Source organism: Parus major, chromosome Z, assembly GCF_001522545.3.
Source record: "Parus major isolate Abel chromosome Z, Parus_major1.1, whole genome shotgun sequence".
In the NCBI taxonomy this organism is placed as follows: Eukaryota; Metazoa; Chordata; class Aves; order Passeriformes; family Paridae; genus Parus; species Parus major.
Window position 1 is genome coordinate 53710662 of NC_031799.1, and position 12612 is coordinate 53723273.

The 12612-nt window shown below is 38.7% G+C and overlaps 1 protein-coding gene across 1 annotated transcript in view; it reads right to left on the reverse strand.

Moving 5' to 3' along the window:
* Positions 1-12612, reverse strand: part of DTWD2 (DTW domain containing 2) — a 67591-nt gene that overhangs the window by 22646 nt on the left and 32333 nt on the right. Inside the window, exon 4 of the mRNA XM_015615088.3 lies at positions 5406-5595. Coding sequence (XP_015470574.1) covers positions 5406-5595 — 190 coding nt within the window. The remainder of the gene's footprint in view (positions 1-5405; positions 5596-12612) is intronic.

Genomic DNA, 12612 nt, shown 5'->3' on the forward strand with positions numbered 1-12612 from the left:
TTTAAGTTTTAAGCCTGTTTTGCTCTTGTTTTAATCCATATCTCACAACAAGAAATAAGTAATTTCTTTAGTTACTGGTTTAAAACCACGACAATGCAGCATTCCACATAAAAAGCATTCCACTTAAAACTATTTATTGTTACCTGAATACCAGAATATGAATTCTTCTCCCCACCCCTCAAAATTCTCAAAATGAAATGTGATGACACTGAGGTGGTGAGAGCTGCTCCAGAACCTGGACTGGGATAGTCCCCTTGGCTTCAACATGGCATGGTGCAGCTCCCAGTGCCGCCACTGCTCAGTGTCACTGTACACATTGATATGCATTGTTCTTGACCCAAAACCCCTCTCCTCTGAGGAGGGAGCATGGGACACCAGAAAAAAAACAGGATCGAAGAACTGAAAAACCTCTGCTGAGCCCTGAATCAGAGCCAGTGAGCCCAAAGGGCACTGGGCTACCCCCAGGGCTGAGTCACTGCCAGCAGGGCAGACAAGGCAAGAGTATACTGTCCCCCCGACAGGGGTGAGCCAGATGACATGACTGGTGAGCAAGGACAGATGCATGCCAGCAGGACTCATGGATATGGCCTCACACAGAAAAAAGCACAGTACCCTGAGACAAGCAGAGATCTTGGAGGTCCCGGGGGGGGTGGAGGGGACAAACACATACAACAAACAAGGGGTTCAAAGCCTTCATCTAAAAGATGACCAATCTCCCCTCCAGTGGGCACAGAACTCAGTGCAAAGCCTATCAAAGCCTCAGAACAATCACATGCTTCCTCAAGTCCCACAACATTTAGCCCTGGAACCCAGCTCTCCCTCAGTGCCACAGCAAGATAACCTCAACCCACCCCAAGAGTGGGGAAGGAGGAAGATGCAGACCAGGCAGGGCCTGTCCTGTCCTGACCTGGATGCACCTTGGGCAGCCACAAGACCAAGAAGATGGCAAAAATAGTAAGTAATAAGTAAACCACACTATCCAGAAAGTGCCTGTAAACTTTTTACTTCTCATCCCTTCCAAAAAACAGCCAACAAAGCCAACAACCAACTGTGTAGCACTTTACAATACTTTAAAGAGATTGATATTTATTTTCTACATTATCCAACATAAGCATGATGACCTAAAGATTTTCACTGGGTTTTAAAAAAAGAAAAACAATATCAGGTGATAAAAATAATTCACTCAGGTTTGGGACAGCAGATTCTTAGATTGACAATAGTGATCCAGGAATACTTATTCATAAAAATGATTTCTGTATTACCTGCTTTCAATAAAACCGTAAGCACTTGGGATAGATTGTTGACTTTTTATATATGTGGCTTTCATGGCATGAAAACACCATATATAACATACCATACACCATAAGTAATTTTTCAATAATTATTTGGTGCTGAAGGAGTAGAAGGCCAAAGTGGGGGTTCAGTAATCTCTCCCCACTATGCTCTACTTATCTCCTAATAAACAGAAGCAGCTTCGCCCACAGTGGCCTATGATTGCTTCACACAATCAAACTTCAAACAATACATCACCACAAGAACTGTGCCAAATGGCTAGTTCTTCCAATTAATTGCATCAGCTCCTCCAAGGTAACTGAATACCTTCTCTATATTTCTTCTGCAACAGCAGCTGTTGCAGGAAAGCCTGCGGAGTGTGACCTCTCCCTCAGCTGTGGCTATGCAAAACATCCTGGGATAATGTGCTTCTCCAGAGGGTGCCAGTTCAGGAAGTACCCTACTTAATCAATGTAATAATCATATTAAAGGCTATTAAAGTCATATGAGGAACAGCTGAGGGAGCTGGGCGCATTTAGCATGGAGAAGATGCAGCTCAAGGGAGACCTTATTACTCTGTATAACTCCCTGAAAGGAGATTGTAGCCAGGTGGGGTGCAGTTTCTTCTCCCATGCAATTAAAAATAGGACAAGAGGACACAGTCTTAAGCTGCTCTAGGGGAGGTTTAGGCTGAACATTAGGGGGAATTTTTTTACAGAATGGGTGATCGGGCACTGGAATGGGCTCCTCAGAAATGCAGTGGAGTCACCGTCCCTGAAGGTGAAAAGACTTTCAAGGAAATACTGGATGTGGTGTTTGGTATCAGTGCCACCAAGTTGATATGGTGGTGTTCTGTCCTAGGTTGGACTCCATGACCTCAAAGGCTTTTTCCAATCCAGTTGATTCTGTGATTCTGTAAAGTCACCTTAAGCCCAGTGCCTCATACGTTTCTGCTATAAAGTTTATCCAAGCTCAAGCTTTGTAATTTATGAAAAATATCCAGATAGTAAGAATGATTCTGGATCAAGACATAAATTTACATCTTTCTGATTAAGTTAAATATGTTATTCATATATCTATATTTCCTCTGGGGCTTTCTCAAAGAGCACAATTTAAATTTCTTTTAACATTTTTTCCAAAGAAAAACACTCTGCTGACTGAGCTGTTAATTAAAAGAGCTTTGATTGGAGATCTCAGTATTTTAATAGTAATTTAAAACAACAGCTAAGTTTATTAAAACATCCCACAGTATCTTGAAAATCATTCAACACAGCAGTTTGTATAACCCAAAATCAGCAAAGCTGTAAAGTAATACAATTAAATATTCCTTTCAATGCCTCCAATCTATTATGTCTTTATAGTATGTCTTGCAATTAAAAATTGCTAACCTTGTCATTACAAAAATAGCTCTTTTCTGCCTCCAGAATATTGATTAAGAGCTTAAATCACCATTCATTGAGTAATTCTAGTTTCTTTTTATATTACAGATAATGCCCACAGGTATCACATCCTTTTCACATTTAACATCCCCTCTATATAGCTGTTGTCATATCCACCTCACTCTCTGCGGCCAAAGCCCACCTTCTTGAATTTCAAATACAGGGATATTCTACTCGCTTCCATCTCACAAAATTGCAATATCAATCCAAAGTTTCAAGACACGATCAGCAAAAACTCTTTCCAAATCGAGAACCATTTACAGAGTATTTAAATATGAACTATGATGTAGAAAACAAGAAATAATATAGGAATACTGAAAAGCCAGAAAAACCCTACAGTGTTGGCCATGATGTCTAGCCCAGTGAGAAAGATGAAACAGAACACTCACAGGGTGAATAAAGTTTAGCCCCTAACAGTGCTGGTGTTTACTCACAGACAGTTTTATAATAACCTTCACAGTACTGATAATTGTAACCATTTCGAAATTCTAGGGGGTTGCACAGGTGCCTCAAGCTCATTTCAACACAAAATGACCACACTTAGTAGAACATGCAGGTGTGCACACAGTGCTCCAAAACAGCCTTTGCACTGCTCTGCACTCAGCCAGTGCCTTCACTGAGCCTTACCTGTCTCACAGGTGACTGCTTGCAGCTACAGCACAAGTTCTGACTTAGCACAGCCCAGCACAAATAAAGCTAAAGTAACAGTCAAACCACTGAATGTAACCATTAAACTTGATCTAAGAGACTGGAGTCAGCCAGGTCACACTTCAACATGGGAAAACATTTTTTCCTGCAGGAAGCTCTTTTTGTATTTGGGAACTCAACAATGTCATTATAACACGTCCATGTGATTTGAATAATAGAAAGCATCAAGTGGCATATAAAATAAAAGAAAAACAAGTATTGATTTTAACTCTGGTATGTTTAGCAGATGGATGAAACCATCTACCACAGTTTAAGAAAAAATTAATTAAAAAATAGGGTAGGGATGGCAGAATACATCTTCCTTTGAAAAAGCGGATCAGATAAAAAGTAGAGTGTCGATTAATAACTGCAACCGTTAAAGTTTACAATTGATGCAATACAGAATTACAATATGCACAAAGAAGAAAGTCTCCCAATAATGTTTTTTATATTCCTGCTGTCTGCTGATGATTTTCCCTAGAGCTTCAAGTATTATCCTTTGCATCACCGTTTCATAAATCAGTCAATACCCCTGAACTTTCTCAGAAAAGAAGTCTGTGACTCACCCTCATGATAAACCATATCCAGTCGTTCCCTTCTACAAAGTCTTGTATACACCCTGTACAGAGGTGCCCACTTGCAGGGGGGGAAGGTACACAGTTACAGAAGTTATCAACTTCAATCCAGAAAACTATCTCTCTGGGCTGTCATGTCTTTACATGTTTTTATATATGTTCATGTACAGAGGGTTAACATCCCACACCAGTATTTGCTCCTACAGCTATGAAATTCTGTACAAAACATCTTCGCATACAGAAAATAATTATGGGCAAATTAGGTTTCTATAAAATCTCATGTAGATGTGATTCATATTTAGTCTTTGCGGTGTAATAACCTCCTATGGAAGAAACACATTCTTTTGTAAATATGAAATGTTTTTTTCATTTCTTGTAGTGCACAGATACATTTTCATATCTTGGTGAAATCTAATGCAATAGTAAAATAAATCAAAAGTAAGTAAAAACCTGGTTATTATGGATTTTTTAAAATATACATTATTTATATATTTATTAATTTTCTTAAATAAGGCTTCATGCATCATAGTCAATACTATTGTTCAATTTTCAATTTTTCTAGAGTTTTTTGGTGTAGTATCTTAGTATATTTTTACTTGTTCTATCGCTTCAAAGTCTTTATCAGTTCAAATTTGCCTTAGGCAGGATTTAATAATTTTAAAAGTATTACTTGTGTATAAAATGATCCATAAGTTTGCTTTCCATTACTTTAATAAAATAAACATTTTAACAGCCTCAGGGATACCAATTATGATCCAATGATGAAAGGAATTATTTTTTACATTAGTAAAACTTCTGGTATTAATACTTTTTCTAAAATACACTTTCAGTAATATCCCTGAATAAAAATGGCAGTTTTGCCAAAAAAGGAAACATAGACAAACAATCCTAGTCTGATGAAAATACTTAAGATATAGACACAAAATTATTGTTCATACCATCAAATGGACAGTATTTATCACATGTTACCTGAGACAGTTTTAAATATGGTGGAGAACACATATGAGAAGAGTGTGACCCTTTCCTAAGAGGATACAAAATTCAACTTTCAGCTTTCCTATTTCTGCAATGTAAAATACTTATGCAGGGGGAAAGAAATGCTTATTTTAATCAAGAAGTGCTTATTTCAATCTATGTATTCTAACATCTTAAGGCACTAAAATTTTCTACACAAATTAGTTTTCAATTTTGCAAAAGAATGATTCACTAAAAAGTTACATACACTAACTCAAAAACAAATAATTGAAAAAGTGGAAACCCTCAATATTCACAATCATCTTTCTTAAAATCTAACAGATGATTTAAATAATTGCTAAAGCTGTCTTTCTCTTGTTAGCTGGTTACATCCTCAGAAAACCATTCCCATCTGACAGACCAGAAGCAAGCATCTATTAGACAAATTTAGAATTTTTTTTTACAATTTATAACTCACCTGCTTGGGAAGGCGGAAGAGAGAATTTTTGTAAAATATATCTTTAGCCTGACTCCATGTTCCATCGATGATGATCATAACAGATGGACTAGAAGACATCACTGCAACTTCTTCCAAATTGGTTGCTTCAGCTCCAGGATACAAAATTAGAGTATTGGGATTTCTGCACACAGTTGCTAATTCAGGATACCTTCAAGGCACAGAAACATAAAATTAAAATAATTATTGAAAGTTTTCATGGCATACACATACTTCCAGATATTATCTCCCACTCATCTCCACCAAATTTTACTTAAAATGTCCCTCTCTCATCTATCACTTTCTCCTTCCAACACCTCAGAAGTTGTTGGTTATTCCCCAGCTTCTGAGTGGGGACATTCAAAAAACAACCACAAAAGTAATCAATGAAAGCAGCATAAAGCAATGTATCATATATTTTCCAATGCTCAATCACTATTCTAATCTCGACTGGAGCCAAAGACATTTGGAATTGTTTACAAAAATTTAATATATGTATTCTAAAAAAATTGTTCAAACTTGGCATAAAATTACTACAATTATCCCATTTTTAACTTTCTATATATAGAGAATATTAGCAATTCATGGCCCATACCTATCAGAAACTTTTGAAAAGTTTCTGTTATCATTTCCGCTGCTTTTGGGTTTTTTGTTTGTTTTTTTTTTTTAATTACTACTTATACTAACTGCTACAGTTATAGTTCCCATACTTTTATCTCTGCTTCCTTCCTGTTGGCATCTACATTTGTCAGTGGTAACACAGGAGTAACCACTGTCTACTAAGTGTACAGTTAATGTACATGGCAACTCCTGAAGTTTTTGCAGGACATCACTGTCTTAGTCTATAAAAGTCTGTGAAAGACATTATCACTTAAATAGTATTTCAGGTCTCAAAAACCAAGCCTAAACTAGTCTGCATTGTGTGTAATATGGGGTTATATATTTGCTGAAGTTGTTAAGGCTTATGCTCACCAGAAGGCCGTGTGGGAAGGCACAGCTGCAGGCTGGAGGCTGGAAGTTGGTTTGGGGGGTGAGAGGTGGCTATGACCCGTGGACAGCAGCACTACAGCTGAGCCAGCCAATGGGTGCCCTTCCTCTGGTAAATTCTGGTTCTGTCTGGTTGAGATTAAAGGTATAAATGGGAGTGATTTCTGTAATAAAGTGATCTCCTTTGGATAAAAAGGGAGGTCTCTTTGTAACCCATTTAGCGCTACAGCCTTGAACACTCCCAGAGATGGGGCAGCCACAGCTTCTGTAGTCAACCTGTTTCCATGCCTCACCCCCACCAGGGTGAAGAATTTATTCCTAGTATCTAACCTAAACCAACTACTCTCTTCCAGTTTAAAACCATCTCCCTTGTCCTAGACCTTGTGAAAGTCCCTCTCCATCTTTCTTGAAACCCTCTTTAGATATAGAAAAGTTTCAGTAAGGTCTCCTTTGGAGCCTTCTCTTCTCCAGACTTAACAATTCCAGTTCTCAGCCTTTCCCATAAGAGGTGTGTCCAGCCCTCTGATCATCTTCAAGGCCTTCCTCTGGACTCATTCCAACATGTCCATGGTCATATCTTTACTGTGTTAAGGGCTCCAGAGCTGGACACAGTACTCCAGATGGGGTCTCACCAGAGTGTAGCAGTCAAGCAGACTAGTAGGGGAGAACCCACAAAAAGGCTAGTCTTTTAACAAAGACTGCACTACTTGTCGGGAACTCATTTCAGCAGTATCATCACACAGTCTTCAGAATTGACTCAATCAGAAAGCATAAAGAAATATAAAGCAAGGGTTGACTGTCCAAAGCATGTGACATCAAATAAGAAATTAATTCTACATATTAGCTCAGTGGTTATAAGGAGTATCGGGTTCTGTAAAATGAGAAGAGCTACACATAGTTGAAACAGCGTGTGAAGTGGAAACAGAAGCCAGTACATCTTAGGTGTCTCTGGATGTGATTAACAATAGCCAGCAAATAAAGTGGGCTCTTCATGATACTGATGAAGATCCACTAGGTGCAATATTATGGACACAGACATAGGCACACTGTAAATATGTAAGTTCACACACAGGAATTCCTGTTGTCACTGTCACCTGGAGCTTTTTAGTTCCAGAAACAGGGCATTTGCACTACTTCTCCAAAAATCAAGCAAGAATTATGTGTATTTGTAGGGGGAAGCAGTGGTGGGAGTGGGGAGGACTAGGGAAGAAAGAAATGGTTCATAATGGATTTTGAGTTGATATATACAAGGTGTACTTAAACCTGCGCTCCATTATCACTCTCCAAGGAAGCATGTGAAAATACAGTTTTAAGAATATCAAGCTCAGGCAGGCACTCCTGTGCAAGACATTTTGATCCTGAGATTAAGACTCAAATAGGACCATAAAGGATGTATGTGAAATCAAAGTGAAATGGAATTCAGTGTACCAATAAGCCTGGAGATAATATTCCACCATCTGACCTCCCTCACTGCCAGCTTCCTCCCTCCAGCAAACAGTCCAGACTGATTCAACACTATGTGTTTCATTACTGTCAACATCACTTAGTACAAAGAACAAACACACAAACAAACAAACAAAACCAAAACATAATGATCCATTTTTCCAAAATGAACAGGAAAAGAATTGTAAATAGAAATCAGAAATCTGTAAAATAAGCCTGTGCTTGCCTAGGGCAAATAGAAGTGCATGGAAACTTCTCTGTCCACTCTTTTTTTAAGTCTTACTTACACTATAGTAATTTGGTAGCAGTTTAGTTATTAAAAATAATCTTGCTACATAAAATCAAAAGCAAGGTGCCATCTCATTTCATGGTATCTAGTACTCAAGGCTTAAACCTAGTCATTATTTTCATGTTTGCCTTGAGAACCCAAGTCTTCAAAGACCAAACTGTTCTGAGACAGATTTTAAATCATTAACAGTTTTAGAAGATTAAAAAAATGAATTCTTAAAACTAATCCAAACCCATATTGATTATGAAGCACTTTAAGTTCATATTATGAACACCACAACTGACATTTTAGTCTTCAAAGTACAATTCAGATGAAAACCAATTCAGTGCATACCAATCCAAGGATCATAGAATCATCACAAAATCACAGAATGGCTTAGGTTGGAAGAGACCTTAAACATCATCCTGTTCCAACCTCTTTGCCACAAGCTGGGACACCTCCCACTACACCAGTTTGCTCAGAGCCCCATCCAACCTGGCCTTGAGCATATACAGAGATGGGGCATCCACGGCTTCTCTGAGCAATCTGTCCCAGTGCCTCACCACTCCTCAAAGTAAAGAATTTCTTCTTAATATTTAATCTAAACTTACCTTCTTTCAGTTTGAATCCACTCCCCCACATTCTGTCACTACTGCCACTACTGTCTGGTAGGCTCCCTTTCTGTACTAGAAGGCTGCAATTAGCTCATCTCTTTTCCAGGATTAACAGTATCAACTCTCCTAGTCTTTCCTCTTCCCAGTCCTTTCATCCCTTTCATTCCCACCAAGTGTTAATCCCATGACTTCTCCAACACTGGACACCTAAGATTTGGCTGAACAGGTTTAGCCATCTTGTCTAGACTGTGTTTTTGCTAAAAAAATTTGGACCAAATGATCCTTGAAGTCTTCTTCCATGCTGGTATTCTGTAATTCTATAATATATATGTAACGAATATCAAGAGCCAATGATGGCCTTCAGCTGCTCTTATCCTCAAAACAGAATGGTTTCAAGTAATTGAAGGAATATCCTCTAGAAACAATGAAAAAAAAAACCCTTCATACAGACACTATGACATATATAATTCTTTCACTGCCCCTTTGCAATACTTCAAGACTTGGAGACTTCAGAAAATGCTGGAATTCCCAAGAGAAAGCAAGTTGTATCATTTACTGTTGCAGGAATTTTCTTCAATCCAGGTAAGATTTTTATTGCAGTAATAAAAAGTAAGATCAGTCTGAAGACAATAATTTTCTTTTTTTATCTGCTTGACATGGCCAGCAGCTAATGTAAAGCTCATACAGATGACACAACTTAAATGTTAGGCTGTAAGAGGTAACTACAGTCTTGAGCTCCGTAAGAGAAATACTTTAATTACCTGCTTCTCATATAAATCAGCTTTAGTTTGGGTATGCAGTAGGTATTGCAGGCCTTTATAATCCATTTAGCATAACAACCATCTCTGCTAAGCAAAACTATTCAGATGTTTCATTCATGTCTGAATATCCAACCACTTTGTCACAAGAAGATTTATACATTCTCATGATTGTACTTAAGAAGCATATCATTATTTCTGGGATGTATGTTCATGAAATTTAATTTAATTTAAACATAATCCCATTTTTGTACTATGGTATAAACATTTTCATTACACGTGTACTCAGTTGCTCTCAAACTCTCTAAGTGATTTTAATCCAATATGGATCCACTGTGAAAGGCAAGCATTCAAATTTTAAAAATACAATACTGCCATTCAGTAGCAAACAATACTACTAATAAAGAACAGATGTAACATTCTACTTGTAGAAAACCATTAGGATAATGAGGACTTTTCAGTTTCTTGTATCATTTTTACTATTTCACCTTAGTTATAGGTAGGTGCCTTTGCCTCTGTCAGAATTTCTGTGCTTGGAAGACTGTGGACTGCTGTAATTCCTGTAAGGTAGTAATTCTCGTAGGTAATAAAACAGATAAAAAATAAAGGTAACTACCCTCTGTCATTCTTGCTTGAGGTAAGGGGCAAAAAATGTGTGAATTTAGTTTGATAGCATAATGACACCAAAGCACACCAAAAAAAGCACAAAAAATGTTACCTGAATAAAGAACCATTACCTGTAAACAGTTTCACATTTGGTAAGTGGCAAAACTCAATTAGTTGATACTTGACATCGTAAGAACTCTTCTTTGTGAACAAGCACTAAAAAGTGCCGTATCTATTGTATACAATTACCTTAAACAGCTTTATAAAATCAAAATAAATAAGCTGCATTTTGTTACTTTGAAAGTGAAGTTACAAATTTTCACAAGCGATCCATTTAATTTTTGATCTAAACTACTGAACTGCAGGAAGGCTGGAAAATATTTTGAGATTTCATAGAATCATGGAACCATAAAATAATAGAATATGCTGAATTGCAAGTATCATTGACTCAATTCCTGTCCTTGTCCAGGACACCCCAAGAGTCACACCATGTGCCTGAGAGTACTGACCAAATGCTTATTGAACTCAGACAGGCTTGGTGCTGTGACCACTTCCCTAGGGAGCCTGTTCCAGCACACAAGCACCTTCAGGGTGAAAAACCTTAACCTGGTATCTAATCTAAACATCCCCTGGCACAACTTCAGGTAATTCCCCTGGGTCCTGTTGCTGGTTACAAGAAAGGAGAGATAGGGATCTGCCCCTCCTCTTTCCCTCACAAGAAGTTGTAACTGCAGTGAAGTCTCCCCTCAGTCTCCTCTTCTCCAGGCTGAACAGACCAAGTGACCTCAGCCACTCCTCACACAGCTTCCCCTTGAAATCCTTTACCACCTTCATTGCTCTTCTTTGGACACTCACTAATAGATCAATGTCATTTATACTGTGACCAAAACTTCACAAAAAATATTCAAAGTGAGGCCACCCCAGTGCAGAGCAGAGCAAGACAATCCCCTCCCTTGCCTGGCTGTGACACTGTGCCTGATACCCCTCAGGACACGGTGGCCATCCTGGCTGCCATGGCACTGCTGACTTATGCTCAATTCACCATCAACCAGGACCCCCAAGTCCCCTTTTGTGGTGCTGCTCTCCAGCATCTCATTCCCCAGTGTATTCCCCAGTGTACACACAGCCCAGATGATATCTGATGACAGAGTTGTCCCATCCCAGGTGCAGAATCCAGCACTTTCTGTGGTTTGATTTCAGAGAGCAATGCTGATAAATTTGCAATTGTCCCCACATTGTCCTAAATAAGAGGGTAGTGGATGTAGAAATATTTGTGTCTGTTGTCTTGTAAGTGTTCCTTCACTAGAATCTATAATTTTATCATAGCATCCAGAATCACCAACATGTGAATATTCGCTAGGAGGTAAGGCTTGAGGATTAGATTACCTTTTCAGAAAAGTAGAATAAAGGCAAAATTACCCCATCTAGTCACAAAATATAAAATGGAACTTAAAAACTATAGTGTCAAGGTTGTTCATAAAACTGTAGCATCAAAATAATTGAATTTTTTTACATATTAGATATTAGACACGGTTGTTATCTCTGTTCAATATATGCCCAAAATTACCACTGAGTGAAACAGTATTATTATACAAGAACAATTAGTGACATTTTATTTGTAGCCCAAAAGGAGCATGAATTCAATAATTGTATTTTATTCATGCATAAGAGACTCTGTTGCATAACAACTATAGCTGGTTTTGCCCTAACAAATTCATAGTGAATAGCAAATATACTGCTGTAAAATACAATAAAAAATGTTTTTATAAATATATGAATGGTAAAAGAAAGGGTAAGACCAACCTTTGTTCTTTACTGGAAAAACGGAGGGTACTTAGTAACTTAGTAACTGCAGATGAGGAGAAAGAAGTGCTTAATGCCTTCTTTGCCTCAGTCTTTACTGGAAAAGCAACTTGCCTTCAGGACAGCTGTCCTCCTGGGTAGGTAGATGGTGTCAGGGAGCAGAATGGTCCCCCTGATAATAAGGAGGAGGCAGTCAGAGAACTGCTGAGCCTCTTGGGTGTTCATAAATCTATGGCCCCAGGGTGATAAGGCAGCTGGCAGATGAGCTTGCAAAGCTCCTTTCCATCATTTACCAACAGCCCTAGCTCACTGGTGAGGTTCCAGATGACTGGAAACAAACCCATGCTCAAAAAGGGTGGGAAGGAGGATCCTGGTAATTATAGGCCAGTCAGCCTGACCTCAGTACCTGGTGAGGTTATGGAACAGTTTATACTGAGTGTTATACAGGTTGGCCAGGGTTATCAGACCCAGCCAGCACAGGTTTAGGAGGGGTAGGTCATGTTTGATCAACCTGATCTCCTTTTATGACCAGGTGACCATCCTGGTGGATGCAGGAAAGGCTGTGGAGTGTCTATTTGGACTTCAGCAAGGCCTTTGACACTGTCTCCCATGGTAAACTCCTGGAGAAGCTGGCAGACCACAGCTTGGACAGGAGCCCACTTTGCTGGGTTAAGAACTGGCCAGGCCCAGAGAGTGCTGGTGAGTGGTGC